The sequence below is a fragment of the Ochotona princeps genome, chromosome 8 (genome assembly GCF_030435755.1).
Source record: "Ochotona princeps isolate mOchPri1 chromosome 8, mOchPri1.hap1, whole genome shotgun sequence".
Lineage (NCBI taxonomy): Eukaryota > Metazoa > Chordata > Mammalia > Lagomorpha > Ochotonidae > Ochotona > Ochotona princeps.
The window spans coordinates 9,909,237-9,929,527 of record NC_080839.1 but is presented as its reverse complement, the minus strand read 5'-3'; the positions used below and the strand labels follow the sequence as shown (position 1 = coordinate 9,929,527).

Sequence of the window (20,291 nt, the reverse complement as noted above, 5' to 3'; positions counted from 1 at the left end):
GACCAGGAAACTGGAGCAGGAACTGAACTTACCAAGGAAAATGAGAAAGAAAAATTTTTTAAAAATTATGCAGTTTCTTAGAATACATCATTTGTTAACACATATCAAATTTCTTAAAACATAAACAAGGATACAGACCTTTGAGATCTGGTCTATGTCGTATACCGACTGACACAAAGAAGCAATCCATATCAACATGCATTATACAGCTCTGGTGTCGGGGTGAACTCAATACTGACATATTTCCTGAAAGGAAAAAGAAAGTACTCAAACCCCAGCCTACTTTTTTTTTTTTATTGATAAAAGTATCAGGTATAGTTCATCTTAGGACGATATATAAAAGATGCTTATAAGTAGAATGGAGCCTTTGAAAAACACAGAATCTATTATAGGTACACATCTACTCTCTAAAGAGAAAGCTAATGTGTTTCCAAACGTAATTTCAAATCAATTCTGAGGATACCATGATTTCCGGGTATACATTCTAATAATTAAATTTCTAGCTACAACATTCTGCCTCAAAGCTTATTTTAAAATTATCTCTATAAGCTGATTATTTTACACAGAAATGAATAAGGTTGTTTTTCTGTCTTCAGTGACAAGGAGATAAGTACCTTTTCATGAGCAATACCAGACAACCTACAAAGCATTCTTTGACAAAATACTAACCATAACAATGGGCACTGGGATCCAATGTTTGCTAGGTGTCATTCTTACATGTATCAATTTACCCAAATCCCTCACAAAACTGTGAGGTAGGTCATTTCTGCCCCGCCCCCATTTTCTAGATTAGTAACCTACTGAGAGTAACACAACTTAAGCTAAGACTCATGTTCATATGATTTTTGAGCTAACTACCATGATGCTGGTCTGAGTCAAAGTACTTTAGGAATATAAAATCTGGGGGCTGACATTGGAGTATATCCAGTTAAGCCACCACCTGCAATGCAGGCATCCCATAGAGGCACCAGTTCCAAGTTGCAATTCTCTACCTTTGATCCAGCTTGGAAGACGGCCCACGTTCTTGGGCCCCTGTACCTATGTGGGAGACCTGGATGAAGCTCCTCGTTCCTGGCTTTGGCCTGGCATAATCCTCCCCACTGTTGGGTCTTTTGGGAAGTGACCTAGAGGGATGGAAGAGCCCTCTTCCTCTTTGTAAACGCAAATCTGTAAGGGCCTGCATGGTAGCCTAGTGGCTAAAGTCTTTGCCTTCAATGCGCCAGGATTACGTATTGGTGCCAGTTCTAATCCTGGTGGCCCTGCTTCCCATCCAGTTCCCTGCTTGTGGCCCGGGAAAGCAGTTAAGGCCTTGGGATCCTGAACCCACATGGGAGACGTGGAAGAGGCTTTGGGTTCCTGGCTTCGAATCAGCTCAGCTTGGGCCGTTGTAGCCGCTTGGGGAATCAACAGATGGAAGATCTTCCTCTCTGAATCTCCTCCTCCCTGTATATCTGACTTAGCAATAAAAATGAATCTTAAAAGAAAAAAATCAAAATCCCTGTAAAAACACCAATGGAAATTTTACCCTACTAAAACTCAGCTCTGACATACTTTTGAGGGGATCAAGGTGTCTTTCTGAAGATAACAGGTTCTAATCACCCTGAACTACACAGATTCATAAGGGCCATTTTTACCTTAAGCCAGCCATACACAGAGTTCTCCTCTATTATCAGTCTCGTCTTTTGCCTTCAAGACACTTAAATCCTGGAATTAAGGACACTGAGCTTGTAAAAGTCTCAATCTCATAAAGGGATTATCCTAGGATAAGTTTCAGAATAGTTTAGTAACTGAGGGGTAATCTTTAGAACAGCTTCCAAAAATCTGAAGATCAACCCCCCCAAAAGCTTCTGGCTCACTCGATTTACCACACTGGATGTGACAGCATTTACCCAGTCCTCACTATGTGCAAGCCACTGAGCCTTTGGTCCTGTTATTTTTCTTAAGCTCACACCCTCCTGAGATGAAGAGCATCGGCCACGCCTTGGTAGAGGAAACTGAGGCTCAGAGAGCTGAGCTACCCTGCCCATGGTCCTGCCACGCAGAGCAGCAGAGCCAAGGTCTGGATGCAGGCCAAGCTAGTCCATTTCAGGCATGACCTTCCTCGCTACTCTCCATATTCCCTTCAGCAGCGATGGCTGCATCTGAACAAGCACATACACAACGATGTCACACCTTCACAGGGTTCGGAACGCATAAACCAAGTATCTGCCAAAAGCTTTTAAGCACTATCACAATCTCTCACTTCATTCTCATTTGTGGAATTAACTCCTAATAGTTCCTTGAAGCTTTCAAAATTAAATGACCTCCAACTTTCAAGGTCAAGACACAACATAAAAACACATCAAACATAACAAAAGATTACAAAAAACTCGTACAAGATTTCTATTACTTCCTAGGACAGAACCTCAGAGGTAACTTATAGTTACCTCTGTAACTATAAGTTACAGAGTAATACTAAATAATCTATGGGATTTGTTCCTCTAAGACACAAAAATTCTATAATTAGGGAAAAAAAAGCAATCCTCAACCAGATACTAACTTACAACTACTTATTGCTGGATTTGTTTTGTTCTAATGAGAAAAGCACAACAAAACAAAATGCAATCAATCAATTTCACTAAAAGTTATCCACTGTAATCACAGTAGCTGCATGCCAAAGGTATTTACCTTTTCTTTCTAAAATCACTGATCTTAACCAAGCCAATTTCATTCTTATAGGAGTTTAACAACTGAAACTGAATTAAAACCTGTCAGATTTACACAGCTCAAAACTTCACCAACTGGTAAGGTCTACATGGCAACAGAATGATCAGAATGCCAATCGTGTTCTTATTCAAAATTATAAGAAAACCTTCAGTGAGCCACAATTAAATCTAAAGTTAAAAAAAATAAGCAAGGATGCTTTCCATAACCCAAAGTATTTACTGTAAGTCAGATAACATGACAGCCCAATCCCAGAGACTTTAATGTGAGATCTTAGTATTCATGAGAATAATGCAAGAGCAAAATGATCAAACATGACCGTTTCTTAAGGAAACAATTTCAGAAAGTATCTACCTGTGTCAGTTACAACAAGGGCAGACCTGCCTGCTTTCATTTTTTTTAACTTTTCCCTTCCTGGAAAGATACCACTACTTTGTCTCTGCAGCATGTTGACAAACTCAGTAAATTCACACTTCCATGTTGCTATGTGATGTAGTCTTGAATGGGAATAAAAGTCTGAAATAAAATTGCAGTCTGAAGGTTTGGGCGGCACTGAAGGTGCTGCCTTGCTAACAGGAGGTACTGAAGAAGTGCTTTTTGTGCTTGAAGGCCCCTGAACAGTGGAGTGGTGAGCACCATTGATTTTAATGTTATTGTGCAAAGATGAAGAGAAAGCATTAGTTCTGTGAGGAATCCGCAAGGCCTCTGCGCTTGTGGTGCTCTGCTGTAACTGCTGCGCTGTGCAGTCTCTGAAAGCAGTGCTGTTCTTAGCGGCGTCCTCCTGGGCAGAGTCCGGGGCAAGCCTGCTGGCCACACTGCTGCCCTGGGGCACTAAGCAATCCTGTGTCTTTAAGGCACCATTAGAGCTAGGAGTGTGGCCATTAAAAATGGCACTGCTGCATCCAGGATGTGGAATTCCACAATGATTCCCTCCCGGAAACGGCTGCTCCAGGTCCAGGAAGCGAAACTCATCACTTGCATCTTCTTCATTCCAACAGTTCAGTCCATTGACTTTTACTTCATTTTCTGTCTCAATCTTCTTTATTATATGATTTCTAAAGCAGGAAAAAACTCAAATTAGTAATGTCTGACTTTCAGACCAAAAGAGCTCTTACAAGAAAAATCTTGCTATGGCACACACTTTGGCAGTGACCTCTTTAAAGACAGAGAAGTTACGGAGCACTGGTACAGCTCTGGCTTGGCAGTTCAGCTACTGTCGGGATTGCTGCACACCACAGAGTTACCTGGCTCAGGACTTCCGCCTGAAGCCTGCCCTGGCCCAGCAGGCAGTAATTACCAAGACAAGAGCTAATCCCAGGTAAAATTAGAAGGGGAGGAAACACACTCTGAAAATTACACAAGATTTTTATGTTCTTTCAGTTCCGACAGGACAATTCTTCACTAAGCCACTAAACAAAAGCTAATTCTTCAATGTTTGTCTAAATAAAGAGGGGACATAAAAATTTTACATTGTTTCTGTTATTTGACAAAACTAAACCACAGTACCAGAAAAATTCTAGAATATTAACCATCTCGTATTTTAGTATTTCTTTTCCCACTTCATAGAGTCCCAAAGAATAGAATGAAATCCTAGTCACTTTTTAAAGAAAAAAACACACTAATTTTAATTATTTTTATCACCAAAAAATTAACTGGATCTACAAGCTCTAAACACCTATTTTCCAAAACACACTGTTTCGCTTTCACCTCATCAGTAACCACTTGCTAAATTAACCCAATCTGAGTAATTCTCACAAAATTGGTCAAAAACTATTTGAATGTCTATTTCTACTTTTATTTAATATTTATGTAAAGCACTGTTCAACATCTTAAACCCAACAATGCTACAATGGGTTTAAAATACTTAGACCAGTTAATTTCAGTTAGGGAAAAATTAGGTTACTCCATCAGCAGGGTGGTTACAAAAGTAGATAGCTTAGGACCAGTTAATATGTAGTACATCAGTAAAATTCATACCTAGAAAAATGAGGTATTTGTCCTACTGACACGAAAAATGGCATTTCACTCTCAAGAAACATTAAATTTAAATTTTAGGATAATATAAGGCGATCTGGACCAAGTTTTCTAGTGACAGGCTCATAAACATTAAATCTTTTGCTAAGGTCACATTCCAATCTTCTACATGTTCCACGTATTGCTGGGTAATAATGACAAAATCAATTAGTAGCCCAGCATTCCTATAAGCAACAACACACGCATTATGCAGCAGAACTCCATTCCAGTGAGAAATGCTCACAGCATTAGTACACTTGCAGTCACGACCCAGAAGAGGGCTGCCACACGCACACAGCGCCAGGGCACAGGCCAGGGACCTACTATACTGCCAGATTTGGTCTTTAGGTTTTCATTCTAGTATCAACTTGGTTTATGTCAGACACACAGAAAAGGCCCAGAAGTGAGATACAACACATGACCACCCCCAGGCGTGGGCTCTATCAGCCATCTCACAGAATCTCACAGCCAACCCTGAGTCCATCCACACAGACGTTCTTGTCAGAGAATGGGAAAACACAAGAGAAAACTGCAAAGGCTTAATAGAGGAAGGAAAGAAAATCTAACCTTTTACATGTCAGAGAAAGCCTGGCTCTTCAGACAGAGAAAACAAGAAAGCAAAAAGTCACATAATAGCAGTTCAGAGATTTATACTATGCATTCAACAGAACAACAACAATAAAAAATCAGGGGAAGCACTAAGAGTGATGTAAAACAACTCATATCTAATTTTTGTGTCAAAAACATATCTAAAGAATCTTGACAGTAGCACATGCAAGAGAAATGTACATATTCAAGAAAATAATGTTAATACACATCTCTGTGTACTAGTTTCTAGGCTTGGGGAGGCATTTACAAAGAAGCTATACTAAAAACACCAGTGACAGATTAAGTCATTAGACAACAAACAGGCAATTTTTTTCCTAAAATTGTCACAAAGAAGGGCCAGCACAAAGGCTCAACTGGATAATCCTCCACCTGTAAGCGCTGGAATCCCACACAAGTATCAGTTTGTGTCCCAGCTGCTCCACTTCCAATCCATCCAAGCAGCAGATGATATTAAATCCTGGGGCCCCTGCACCCATGTGGGAGATGTGGAAGAAACTCCTGGCTCCTGGTTTCAGACTAACGAAGTTCCACTCCAGCCACTACTGCCATTTGGGGAGTGAACCAGGTGGAAGAGCTTTCACTGTGTTTCCTCCTCTGTAAATCCATTTCTCAAAAATAAACGAACCTTGGGCCTGGTGACGTGGCCTAGCAGCTAAAGTCCTTGCCTTGCACGCCCCGGGATCCCATGTGGGCGCCGGTTCTAATCCCGGAAACTCCACTTCCCATCCAGCTCCCTGCTTGTGGCCTGGGAAAGCAGTCGATGGCGGCCCAAAGCCTAGGGACCCTGCACCCATGTGGGAGACCCAGAAAGAAGTTCCTGGCTCCGGATCAGCACAGCACCGGGCATAGTGGTCACTTGGGGAGTGAATTATCGGACGGAAGATCTTCCTCTCTGTATATCTGACTTTGCAATAAAAATAAATAAATCTTTAAAAAAATAAATTAAATAAATCTTAAAAAAATTTTTTTGAAAAGATACCTAATTTCTATTTCACTTACTGTGGGTAAGAAAAAGGATGAAGCTACATATTCTACAGAAAGGCTTTCTGCTATCAACTTATAAACCATGCCATGATTTTAAAAAGTAAAATTTTGAGGTAATGAGAAAAACATTCCAATATGCTTATAAGCGAATACAAGTTAAACATTAAGTGACAACCACAAAAATGCAGAAAACAGTGATACTGGATACTCCCAGGTTAATTATGACTTCTGATCTTTCAGAAAAAAAAAAAGTCCAACTCCCAAGGAAAGCAATTTAATAACTACGGGACTGGTGATAATGAGCACCTGACACACAAATTAAGGCAACACACTAATTACTCAGGTAACTAATTTGCTGAGGACTGTTTAGAAACTGTGTATTTCAAAAATAACCTAGAAATGGCTACATACTACTATCTTTTCACACATGGTATGTAACAAAAAAGCAGTTGGGTCAGTCAGCTCAGTATCCTATGGAAGTAACACTCCGTATCAAATTACTCTTAAAAGGAAATAATACTCAGGAAACTGAGAAAAATATACTAACAATTCAATTTCAAACAAAATGTAATATAAACAGAAATACTTCTTTACATTTTATGGAACTTTCATCATAAAAGATGTATCTGGGGTGTGTGTGTCCGTGTGTGTACCTCCTCTTCACTAACAATCAAGTAAGGAGTATTTCCAAGCTGAACTTACACCCTGTTGTTGAGTTGCTTGGCTGTATTACTTGGACCTGGCAGAGGCTCCTCGGGTTTGCACACAGCACTGAAGTTGAGACTTTTCTGCACAGAGGACTGCCTGCTGTATAGCTGATACGGAAGGCAGGACAGCAGGCGTCCAGCTTTAATGCTGAAACAAAAGCAAAACCATGTTAGAGATCCATACCTGAGTGCTTCATTAAAAAAAAAAAATCAATGTTTTTAAAGATAGGATGTCATCAGTAACATAACCTGTCTTTCTAATTTATTCCTTCTCCTTCAATTTTAGTCGTCTCAGTATAAAATTATCTTAACTAAATACTTCAGGACAAGAAGACATACAGACGAGATCGGGCGCATTCAGGGTGGTATGGGGAGGGGTGGGGAGAACCCAAGTATCTATGTAACTGTGTCACATAATACAATGTAATTAATGAAGTTAAATAATAAATAATTAAAAAAAAAAAGAAGACATACAGACCGATAACTTTTTGAAAATCAGTGGTCAACAATCTTATGCGAGAAAACAGAAACATTAGGGAAAAGCAAACAAACAAACAAAATCTAATGAAAAACTGGATTCCAAAAAACCAACTGAACCTGGCTCCCGCTCAGCTCAGCTCTGGCTGCTGCAGCCATCTGGGAGTGAAGCGGCAATGGCAGATCGCTATCTTTCACTCTCTCCTTCTCTCTATACAGCTGCCTTCCCAATAAACGCAAGTGAATCTTTACAAACAGTTTAAGCTGTAAGTAAAAACTACTATATTATAACAATACAAAACACACTAGTCAAAAGATATTTCCATGTTCACTTTACCCAAACGGATTTATTAGCACCTAAAAATTTTTATCAGAATTACAGTTTGTTGAACTATTGGAACCAAATCCTAAAATTCAGATATTTAACATTTCACTTGGTTCTTTAACCAAAATAACTATTCTTCCTTTAACAAGCAGTCTCAACTGACGATGTATGAATATGCTTTCTTATAGCATTAACTGACTTGCTCCCCACAGCATTCCAACTTCTCAACTCCCAAAATGGACAGACTCTGAATATCTGAGGTAGAACTGTTAACATTAGCTTCCATGGTCTCAAGCACAGATAATTTTAGGTAAGAAATAGTCAGTAGGGCCTGACATCATAGCCTAGCAGCTAAATCTTCAACTTGCATGCACCAAGATCCTATATGGGTGCCAGCTCATGTCTCAGCCGCTCCACTCCCTATCCAGCTCCTGGCTTGTAGCTTGGGAAGGCAGCATAGGATGAGCGAAACCCTCAGTCCCCTGCACCCATGTGGGAGACCTGGAAGAGGGTCCTGGCTCCTGGCTTCGGACTGGCTGAGCCCTGGCTGTTGTGACCACTTGGAGTGAACCAGTGGATAAAAGATCTTTCTAGGTCAGCTTCTCTCTGTAAGTCCTTCCAATAACTTAAAAAAAAGAGAGAGATAATAAGCAGACTTGACACTGGGTAAAGCCGAAGTGTAAAGAGATAGAAATACCCCATTATGCACTATGGCACTTCTACTCTCCTACCACCATGTTGAGGGATGCAGATTCCTTGGGCGCTCCCTATGGTCAGCATGGATACACACAAGTGTGAGACCCTGTCCAGCTAATGAGCCACGGGACACAGCACAATTCTTAGACTTATGGAAGCACACCCATGGAGATTATTTAAATTAAGCAATAAATTTAAATACCGCCACTTTCCAAATCAGATAGTGTCAGATATTTAGTAAAAGGAATCCTAATCATTTGAAGTCCAAACCACTGTATACTAATTGTTTTTGTTTTTTTTTTAGATTTATTTATTTTTATTGGAAAGTCAGATATACAGAGAGGAGTAGAGACAGACAGGAAGATCTTCCATCTGATGATTCACTCCCTAAGGGACCGCAACGGCCGGTGCTGCACCAATCCGAAGCCAGGAGCTTCTTTCCGGGTCTCCCACGTGGGTGCAGGGTCCTAAGACTTTTGGCCGTCCTTGACTGCTTCCCAGGCCACAAGCAGGGAGCTGGATGGGAAGTGGAGCAGCCAGGATTAGAACCAGCAGCCATATGGGATCCAGGCGCATTCAAGGCAAGGACCTTAACTGCTACGCTGCTGCACTGGGCAGGTATACTAATTGCTAACTCCTAATTCATTTCATTTCATTCATTTCTGTGTCTACATAACTGTATATGGACAGAAATATTATCTGAAATATATTCTTAAAGACCTTTTAAAAGAATCAAGGATAATTCCTTACATGAACTTTCCTAAGCACAATTTTAACTTTTTAAGAGAAAAGGAGGCAATGTGAAAAGTATTCATAGAAACAATGAACCATATATGATACAACAGATGCCTCAGGGATGTGAACAGAAGGCAATACAGACTTCACCCGGACTGACCTGAAGCTCTCCGTGTGCTGGACGACTCCCCACACACCTCACAAACTGAGCATGCCTTTCTGCCATTTGATTTTCAAGAAATCGTTACAGTATGCAAAGTTTTAAAAAATGAGAATTTTGTAGTTCCACATGTGCGCTATGAGCTAGCATATCAACGTGATGCCTGTGGTACTGGCATTTCTCATGAGCACCAGTTCAAAAGTTCTGGCTGCTCCACCTCTAATCAAGCTCAGTGTGACTGTGCCTGAAAAAGCACAGGAGAATGGCTCAAGTAGTTGGGTCGGAGCTTCACCACGTCGGAGACCTAGAAGAAGCTTCTGGCTCAGGATTGGTCCAGTTCCAGCTACAAAGACCATTTGGAGGGCAAACCAGCAGAATAAACCAGCAGATGGAAGATTCGTTCTTTGTCTCTTCCCTACGAGCTCCATAATGCAGCCTTTCAAGTAAAATTCTAAAAAACAAAAAAAGCGGGCCCGGCGGCGTGGCCTAGCAGCTAAAGTCCTCGCCTTGCAAGCGCCAGGATCCCATATGGGCGCCGGTTCTAATCCCGGCAGCTCCACTTCCCATCCAGCTCCCTGCTTGTGGTCTGGGAAAGCAGTCGAGGATGGCCCAAAGCTTTGGGACCCTGCACCCACATGGGAGACCCGAAAGAGGTTCTGGTTCCCGGCTTCAGATCGGCGCAGCACCAGCCGTTGCGGCTCACTTGGGGAGTGAATTATCGGACGGATGATCTTCCTCACTGTCTCTCCTCCTCTCTGTATATCTTTGCAATGAAAACAAATAAATCTTAAAAAAAAAAAATGCCTGACCCATACCATACCAAACCAAACCTTGAGACAGGGGACTTTCAAAAGGGAAATTTAAGGGGCCTCCTGGGCCAAAGGGAAAGTTAAGGACTCTACCAGAAAAAAGAATGGGGACTAATGCCTAACCAGCAAGTACACAGCAAATGCTTACATGTGACCATATAAGGAAGACAAGGGAACTAATTATACAAAGGCAATTCCCTTTTTTTTCCAGGGCCTGGATTTTTGGATATGAACTTTTGGGTCTTAGGCATAACAGTAAGTCCCACTTACTGCTAAAGCCTAGTTCATATTTCTCTATGGGAATATTACAAAACCATCTCTGCCCAGAGAGGAAAGGCCTTGTTCCCTCGTCACTTGGGCAAAGATGAATCCTAAGGCGCTACTTTTAACAAGCAAGCACACCCAGGCTAGGCATCAAACACTTTGGTTTTCTTAAAATTTAGGCCAAAATGTGTGCATTCAGATGCTCACATACCATATTTTCAGAAACCATTAACCAAGGAATTAACTGTAGTAACTTAACAAGTTTAAAGCCAAGCAGGGAGTTGTTCAGTTTCTGAAGGACAATCATTCAAAGCAGAACCAGAAACACACTGCGGGGACAGCAAAGAAAATCCAGTGCACACCTTGTGCTTTCCCATGTTCCACTGCGCCACCTCTTCCTCTACCTCTCCTAGGTCAGGCCTGTACAGGATGTGCTGCCAGCTAAAATGATTTTTTAATCAGGTAACAGCAGTCACGATGATAGAGTCTAAAGTCGCTTTTGTTTTTTTGGATTTTGGGTTTTTTTCCCCTAAAGAATGAACATGAAGACAGAACTTCCTGCTACTTCTGCCAGGCCCTGGGATAGCAAGTATACCCAGGATTACCACACTCACCTGAGATTTCAGCAGGTCACTACCTGTGTGCTGGGCACACCCCCAGGTTACTGAGGAGAAGGCAAAGCCACGAAAACATGCCCAAGGATTTATGGTTTCAGTCAGTGGCATCAAGATGTTATAAAGAGTTCTAGATGTCAGTTTAAGGTGCTTATCAGCAGAGAGGTGCCCAAGCACCTTCCTAATGCAGGATGTAATACATTAGCAGAAGGCAGGCTAAGATGAGGGCCTGCGGACGGCAACGTCCGTCTATTCTGTCTAGCATGGTAGCAGCTGCCTGACACGTGGCTGCTGAGAACTTCAGTAATGGCTAGAGACCTACAGACTCTTTTTCTTTTAAGATTTCTTTGTTTTGGGCCCAGCGCTGTGCCCTAATGCCTAAAGTCCTGGCCTTGAACATGACAGGATCCCATATGGGTGCTGGTTCTAAGCCTGGCGGCCCCGCTTCCAATTCAGCTCTGTGCTTGTGGCCTGGGAAAGCAGTCAAGGATGATCTAAAGCCAAATAAATAAATCTTTAAAAAAAAATTGTTTTTATTGGAAAAGCAGATTTACAGGAGAGACAAAGATCTTCTATCCTCTGATTCACTCCCCAAGTGCAGCAACAGCTGGAGCCTGAAGATTCTTCCAGGTCCCCAATGCAAATGCTAGGTCCCAAGGCTCTGGGCCATCCTCTACTGCTTTCCCAGGACACAAGTAGGGAGCTGCAGGGGAAGTGGGACCGCTGGGACAGGAACCAGTGCCCAAATGGGATCCTGACACAGGCAAGGTGAGGATTTCAGCCACCAGCCTATCGCACTAGGCCTGATAAATTAATTTTTTATATTTCATTAATTTGAACCCAGAAACTGACTCTCAATTCCACTACTGAGAACTGTTTTTGAAATCCTGGAACAATGTTAGTGTGTATTTTTCAACTATAAATTTTTCTTAAATCTCCAATGGGGTTGCAGAGTCCCAAGGCTAGGCCACAAGCAGGGAGCTGGATGGAAAGTGAGGCAGTTGGGACAAAAATCAGTGACCATATGGGATCCTGGCCCACACAAACTGAGGATTTTAGCCACTGAGTCATCATGCTGAGCAAAAACAAAACAAAATTTTCTATGTAAATTATATCCTATCTAGGAAGAATGCTTCCCCCTTACCTCCCTACTGTTTACAGGCCACCCCCTCATCCTTTTCAAAGGTAAACTGTTATCTCCAGATCTAAATCTAGCCATAGCATGATCTATGACAGCAACTCAAATGTGGAATAATGCTAAAAGGTTTTTTTCCAAAATTTCTTCAATTTATTCTAAAGGCAGAGTTACACACACATAAAGAGAGACACAGAGGGATAATCTTCCACCTGCTAGTTTGCTTCCCACATCATGCCAATGGTCAGGGCTAGGTCAGCTGAAATCAGATACCAGGAGCTTCTCACCCTGGACTCTAACATGGGTGCAGGAGTACTTGAGCCTGATAAAGTCCAAGTACTTGAGCCATCCTCTACTGCTTTTCCAGGTACTTTAGCAGGGGCCTGAATTTAAGGTGAAGCAGCCAGAACTTGAAACAGTACCCTATGGGATGCTAGTATGACAGACACGGGCTTAACCCACCTGCCACAATGCAGCCTCTTACGCTGGCATCGTTTTCCCATGAGAATGAGAGTACCTATATGCTGGAATATCGTGGCCAAATATTTCCACTGCTGACTAAATCCCATTTTCTTTAAATATTTACTTATCTGAAAGGCACAGAGACACAGACACAAATATCCTTCTTATGTTATTCAATTCCCAACTGTCTCCAAACAGCCAGGAATGGACTATCATGAAGCCAGGAGTATGGAAGCCAGTTCAGGGCATGCAGGGAGGCAGACATTCCAGCACCTGAGCCAGGATCTGCTCTTTCCCAGGGTAAGCGTCAGCAGGCAGCTGGAATCAGAAGTGGAGGTGGGACTCAAGACCCCAGGCACTCCAATAATGAAACGTGGGCACCACAAGCAGCATTTTAACTGCTGCGCCAGAGGCCAGCCCTTGATGCTAAGCTCTCATACTGAACATTTCACAAGCCTTTTAGGAGGAGACACCACAACAAGCCGCATTATTCAACCCTTTTGGTCCGTGGATAGTGAGTGACTATGTCATGACAACAGTGCAGAAGAGAAGGATCAGTGGGACACTCTGAGGATAGGTCTTCAACCTTGTTCATTCAGGATTTCAAAAACTCTTAATCTGTGAGACATTATTTGGCTTTCTGAAATCAGTAATGAATGCCTGAACTTCTGTAACTGTTTCAAATAAAAAATATCGAATGTATTTTTATTCTTACAGAATAAAAAAAAAGAAAGCTGTGTTTTAGATTCCCGTCTCTACAAGGCAGACATCATGCTAAGTAATTTGTTCAACGACTTCATTTCTCACCTAAGCATAGTACACAGATATTTTTATCCTTTTTAACAAATGAGGAAACAAGGTACCAAGTGACTGAATAAAGTTTACTAACTTCACCACGTTACACACAGGAAGTTGCTGCATATGAATGGGAACCCAAGTATGTCTCCAGTGAACAACTATAGCCTTTCCACTAGTATGCTGCCTCTCACTGAATACATGAAAAAGTTTAGTGTAATTCTCATTGAATTCACACTATACGGGCAAGCAAGCAACACTAAAGCTGCAGATTAAGTTAAAGTTGTCAAGAATTAGTGAAGCAACAAACAGAGGCAGGGCACCTGGCTTTTAAAAATAATTACGCTGTTGGCTTCATCAGTATCCCAACACAATCCATTCATACAGATTATAACCTATTTATACAGTGAGTTATAAATATTCTGACTTCTATTGTTTATAAATTTAGCAACCACTCATATAACTTACATATCTATCATCTCGAAATACACATCCCTTGATTTGATCATCAACAAACTAGATGACATATTTAGACTTAGGAAGTTAATATAAGTGGTAATCATTGAGTTAAGGTTTATCACTGCCAAACCAACAATAATGAAAATAATTAAATGGTTACTAATAATATTTAAAACTGTTCTTTTTCCTCACTCTGCAACCCAGTTCCATGTAATTCTGATATATTAACGTAAGGGCAAAAACCCCACATAACATATAATAGAAAACATGACAACATTTAGTTGAGTATTAAGCTCCTTTTCTCTCACAACAATGTCAAGAGGCAGTGGAGGGATCTTCGTGTAATTTACTATGAATACAGAAACAGAGAACACTACCTAGCCCATTAGCAATACTGCAAATTTGCTGAATGAATAACATACTTGGTCAAGACCCTCCCAGAATCACTTCCTCCTGCCTACCTGAGTCATCTCCCCTGACTGCCCACAGTGTAAGTTACAAGAATACTAACACACTACTTTTCATAGGATGCCAAACCCTGGCTACATGAATTGACGTTGTGAGGTTAAAGGGAATGTTAAGCTATTTAGACACTATTTATTTTTCATCCTTCTTAATTGAAGCCATCTGTTAGATAAGTGTTTATAATAAAAAGTATTCCAATTTCCTTAGAAAGTGCTGGCTAAATTAAATTTAATAGAAAATTAAACTTACCTTTCCACAATCCATTCTGGTCGGATTACTTTCTCCCCTTTTAATTCTTTAATTTTTGCATTAGGAAGATTTGTGGCAATAATGTGTGTTGTTTTGGATCTGGAATAATACACATGGTATTGACCTCCATGCAACATCATTAGATTTCTCAATTCCTCAGCAGAAGGGTCTGTAAAATTAACACACAAGTGTATTCAGCTGTATGTATAAGAAAGTAAAACCCTAGGCTAAGAAGAATCCCCATCAACAGGTCAACCTCAGGGTCCCCAAGTTCACTTTCTCTTCAGCTGTGGTCAAGCACACAGCAGGGAAGCAACTGTAGCCTCAGCACAAGCTCTTCTCAGTCAACTGCCAGTCAACCAACACCCACATACCTACCACCGTGAGAGAACAGAGACCCCAACCAAAGTGCAAACAGCAAAACTTTTGACTATAGACACATATGACACAGGTAACTTCTGTTTTGAAAATCAGTAATAAACTCAATATGGACCACTCCTCAGACATTAACTAACTCTTCAGCTCCTTCAGAGTAATGTGGAAGTAGTCAGATAACAATTATTCATCCACATACAGGTTTATTATAGGGCTTATTAACAGACTTTGTCTCTGAAATCTAGCCACTTTCATTCTTACTGAGAAAGCTAACGAAAAAGTTCTTCTTGTCCAGTTCTACTACAAACTGCTCCATTTTGAAGAATGTGGTTTATGCATTCTTATAAAAAGAAATGTCTAATTCACAAGTTAATTATTACCTGCATTACATTAAGTTATTCATTCTCAAACATTTTGCTGTTTTAGCTAACATCATAATGAATGCTCTACCTCATACCTCCCCAGCAACAGTGAGAGCGAGGAGGAAAGAGGGCACAGCAGGCCAGTGTATCTACTTTAGTTATTTGCTAGCATATTCTCCTTAAACTCAAGCTGTACAAGTCCAAGCACTGAAACAATTGTTTATTTCAAATAGGTGAATTTTAGTTTTTGGCACAATGGAAACAAATTAATTTTAACTTTGGGGAAACTTCAAAATAGCTGTAGAAAAAATGAATTACAAGTAAGCTTATTTTGATTTAAAAAAATTGATTTCCATTAATTCCACATTCCATGAAGTTTTCAAAATTTTCCTTATAGAGGGTCCAGAGCGATAGTCTAGCGGCTAAAGTCCTCACGTTGTATGCACCAGGATCCCATATGAGTGCCAGTTTGTATCCCGGTGGCCCCGCTTCCCATCCAGCTCCCTGCTTGTGGCCTGGGAAAGCACTGGAGAGCAGCCCAAAGCCTTGGGACCCTGCACTCAGTAGGAGACCCGCAAGAAGCTCCTGGCTGCTGGCTTTGGATTGGCGCAGCTCCAACCACTGCCACCACTTGGGGAGTGAATCAATGGACAGCAGATCTTTCCCTTTGTGTCTCTCCTCCTTTATATATATTTGACCTTACAATAAAATTAAACAGATCTTAAAAAAAAAAAAACTTCCCTCTAGATATATGCCAAGTTTTCCTAATTTTTGGTAAATTCCTGCAGCATAGTTTGTCTGACTTTGTAGATTACAAACACTGTCCAAAATAAATATAATACAAAAGGCAATGCAAACTATGTATGTAATTTTTAAATTTTAGTAGACTCATTAAAAATAGCAAAACAAGGCCTGGTGTGATGGCCTGGTGGCTGGGGTTCTAGCCTTGGGTGCGCCAGGATCCCATGTGGGTGCTGGTTATAATCCCGGCAGCCCAACTTCCCATCCAGCTCCCTGCTTGTGGCCTGGCAGGTAATCAGGAAGGACCCAAAGCCTTGGGATCCTGCACCTGCCTGGGAGACCAGCAGGAGGTTCCTGGCTGCAGATCCGCTCAGCTCCAGCCATTGTGGTCACTTGGGGAGTGAATCAAAGGACAGAAGATCTTCCTGTCTCTGCTTCTCTCTGGACGTCTGCCTTTTCATTAAAGGTAAATACATCTTTAAAAAAATATACAGCAAAACAAAGTAAAACTAATCTTAGTAATTTTTGCTTAGAAATATTTCAATAATCAGTATTAAATGCTGAGATTAGTTCTTTTGCTCATCTATCTCCAGAATCCAGTTTTATTTTATATTTACAGTACATCTCAATTTAGACCAGCCACATTTCAAGCACTTACTACTTGTAACTTATAGATAACCACAGTGGATCATGTAAGAGTATGAAATCATACGTTTAAATAAAATTAACTCAAAACTCATAAAACAAAAAAAGTCTTCAGGACCTAAGGACCACAAAATGCAACCTACAACATCAGAACAACTCAATGTTAATTGTGGAAATTATTGAAAAGTTCTCACAGGAAGGATCACAAAAATCAAACTGTAACATCAAATTGTGGAAATTAAATAGCCAATCAATAATCTACAGCATATATTGTTTTTTAAAAGAGTAAGAGTGGGAAACATGAAATCTAAGGTTAGATTAGATTAAAACGGACATCAAATCCAGTGAAAGGTATGGAAACCTAAAAACTATCTCACAAGTTAACCTATGACTTCCCTAAACTAATTCTATGGAACACAACTGGGTCACCTCTTCTACATAGCTACTCAAAGGATGTACCAGGAATACATTAACATTATATACACATAATCATAAAGTCCTCTTTTCTCCAGTAATTGCTCTTTGAAAAATAATTACTCTAGAAATTTGGAACTAGAAAATCTAGAGAGTTCAGTGTTCTTCCACTGGATGAAGCCAAGAGGTACTGTGAAGTTCAATGAGGGAAGTTCTTATATAGTTCTCAGTGTGAAGCAGACCATGAAAACCAACTTAGCTAAAGGAAAGACTACATAAACCATGACGACAGACTGACTTGGGTTTAATCATGGCTTTAAAACCCTTTGTTTGTGTCTCTCTGGACACAACACTTAACTCCTTTAGACTTTCTACTTCATAAACAAACATGTGGCACTTATAAAGCACTCACTATGAAGGCCATTAATACAAGCTAGGAGCTGTGCTACAGTCCAGAAGGGCTCTGACTTTCACCGTCACACACCAATCCCAAAGCTGCCACACACAGCAGAGACCACTCCATCAGCCCAAATCACCTCACTTGCTAAAGCCTGGCTCCACTTATCTTGATTTTTAATGAATTTTTAAAATAGTATGTCTCTCTGGTCCTATTTCTGCTGTAGAACATGCTCCCATATTACAAGTTTAAAGGAAATGAACAGTTCTAAAGACTGACATAATAAATTCATCATATGTCTAATATTCTTTAACTCAGGAAACGCGGAACTACAAAAAGCAGTACAACATCCAAAACCACACAATCGGAGTGACTCCAAGTACACTGTGACACAGCACCTGCCCCAGTGCTCACGGCAGCTCCCATCGCTGCTCCCACGGCAGTCACCAACTTTCTTTAGGGGCACTTACGAGATTAACTAACCTTGTCCTTCTGTTCTGTTTATGGTCAGATTATCCAATGAAACATACAATTCTGGAGGGCAGGAACCTGGTCTGTGTTACTTTCAAATTCCTGGCACAAAACACAAGCTCTTTACAATTGTCTGCTTAATTGATTAATTAATTAATATCCTGAAAATACCAAAGACTCCTGGTTTGCAATCTATTCCTCTAACAAAACTGGAGTGGCAAGTGATTATCAATATTTCAGTTTTTGAAACATTCACACACTCAAAAATTAGAGAAGTCATACAGCATACTAACAATATCAACTGGGATCAACCTGTACAGCCATTATCTGTCAGTTTCGTGTCCCTGGGCAAGTTATTTACCAGAGTCCCAGTTTCCTTACATATAATTTAGGGCAGGTAACAACAATGCCTCAAGGCTGCTGAGGTAGTTCAATGCTAAAAAATATAACTTACCAAAAGAATCGTAAGAATTACGTGCCACCCACTGCAAATCATGACTAGAATGAACACCTACTCCAGAGCTGAGGGTGCTGACCCCTACTAACCAGTACATTTGCTCAGGCGACCAGTCCCTTGTCTCAGCCCATTTTTTTCCTTCCAGTATACCTTTGATGGACTGACAAGGAAATAGAAAGGCAAATAAAAAACAAAACAAAACTAGACCGGGAAACTCCATACTCAAATCTCTGCAATCAATGTCACACTCTAGAGAATGTTACGACCCAGAGCTCCGAGCATTCCACTGGCCGCTTCACTTTCCCATAGTAGTACAGACTAGCCTGATTAAGTTAAACAGACAAGGCAAAGTAACCAAGACCCCGCATTATACATCCTCTTTGCACATACTATTTTTCAAGAGTATAAAAAACACAATTTAAGAAATTACCGACAAAAATCATCACTTCCAGTTTATTACTGACACTTGGTACAGATCTTTTAAAAGTTAACACCAATATTTCTGAGGCTCAGTGGCTACACAGTGGCTCCACACATGACTTTTTAGCAAAAGAAAATTATAGCACTGGTTCTAACAAGAGATTTTAAAAATTACTTCCTAGGCTTGGTGTGGTGGACTAGTGGCTAAAGTACCTGCCTTGAACACACTGAGTTCCCACATGGATGCCAGGGTTAGAAATGGTAGCCCAGCATCCCATCCGGCTCCCTGCTCGTGGCCTGGGAAAGCAGTCAAGGACGACCCAAGGCCTTGGGATCCTGCACCTGCATGGGAGACCCTCCACCCAAGAGCTCCTGGCTCCGGACTGGCTCAGCTCCAGCAGTTGCAGTCACTTAGGGAGTGAATCAGACGGAAGACCTTCCTCTCTCTCTCTCTCTCCTCTCTGTATATCTGCCTTTCCAATTAAAATAAATAAATCTTTAAAAAAAATTACTTCCTCAAGTTCTATTAAGGTATCTCAAAATTACACAGTGAACAAGAGAGCTTGCCCATTAACTGGTTCACCTCTCAAATGCGCACAAAGGCTGAGGCAGGGCCAGGATTACAGGCCAGAGACAGGAACTCAATCAAGTCTTCCCACAGGAGTGGCGGCGACCCAACCACTCGAGTCATTACTGCTGCCTCCCAAAGTCTGCACTAGCAGAAAGCTGAAACCAGGAACTACCTATTGAACTTAGTATTCTAACATGTGACCACATGTCTTACCTGCTAGGCCAAACACCAGATTCTCTACTAAATTATCATTCATCAACTGTGCCTAATTAAGTTTTTTTTATAAATACCATCAATTTTAGGCAGATAACTTCACAGAAGTTACAGTACTGTATGTCTGTAGCATAGGGAAATCCATGCAAAATCAGTGAATATTCTCTAACAAACATAAATTTGGAGGAAAAAAAACAGTGTAACAACAACTGAATGTCTTCAACCACGCACTGTTATTAACTTTCTCTAATCCTTATGACAACACTATGAAGGAATGCTATTCCCACCTCACAAAACAAAAATGGGAGACATTAATTTTCCAGAATCACATAAGGTGGAGTTACAATTCAATTCCAAGTTGTGACTCTAGAAACTCAAATGGCACACCTTTTGCATATTGAAATCCTGGATTCAAAAGCCCGGCTTCTAGGTGCAGGTTAACACTGGAATGTCATGACATCTTCAGCATCTGACTCACAAAATCAGAGGCCAGATGAGATCCCTTACAAAGTGACTGTACGGTTCTACACACCAAAATCAGCACCTTCAGCTGAACAAAGTTTG

The 20,291-nt window shown here is 40.9% G+C and overlaps 1 protein-coding gene across 9 annotated transcripts in view; it reads right to left on the bottom strand.

Annotated features, from left to right (window-relative positions):
- REV1 (REV1 DNA directed polymerase) overlaps positions 1–20,291 on the bottom strand; it is a 100,601-nt gene that overhangs the window by 33,791 nt on the left and 46,519 nt on the right. For all 9 annotated transcript variants that reach the window (XM_058667517.1, XM_058667516.1, XM_058667515.1 and 6 more), the window contains 4 exons: positions 14,662–14,830; positions 7,012–7,164; positions 3,058–3,758; positions 139–246 (listed from right to left, as the gene is read on the bottom strand). In XM_058667517.1, the coding sequence (XP_058523500.1) occupies positions 139–246; positions 3,058–3,758; positions 7,012–7,164; positions 14,662–14,830 (1,131 nt within the window). The remainder of the gene's footprint in view (positions 1–138; positions 247–3,057; positions 3,759–7,011; positions 7,165–14,661; positions 14,831–20,291) is intronic.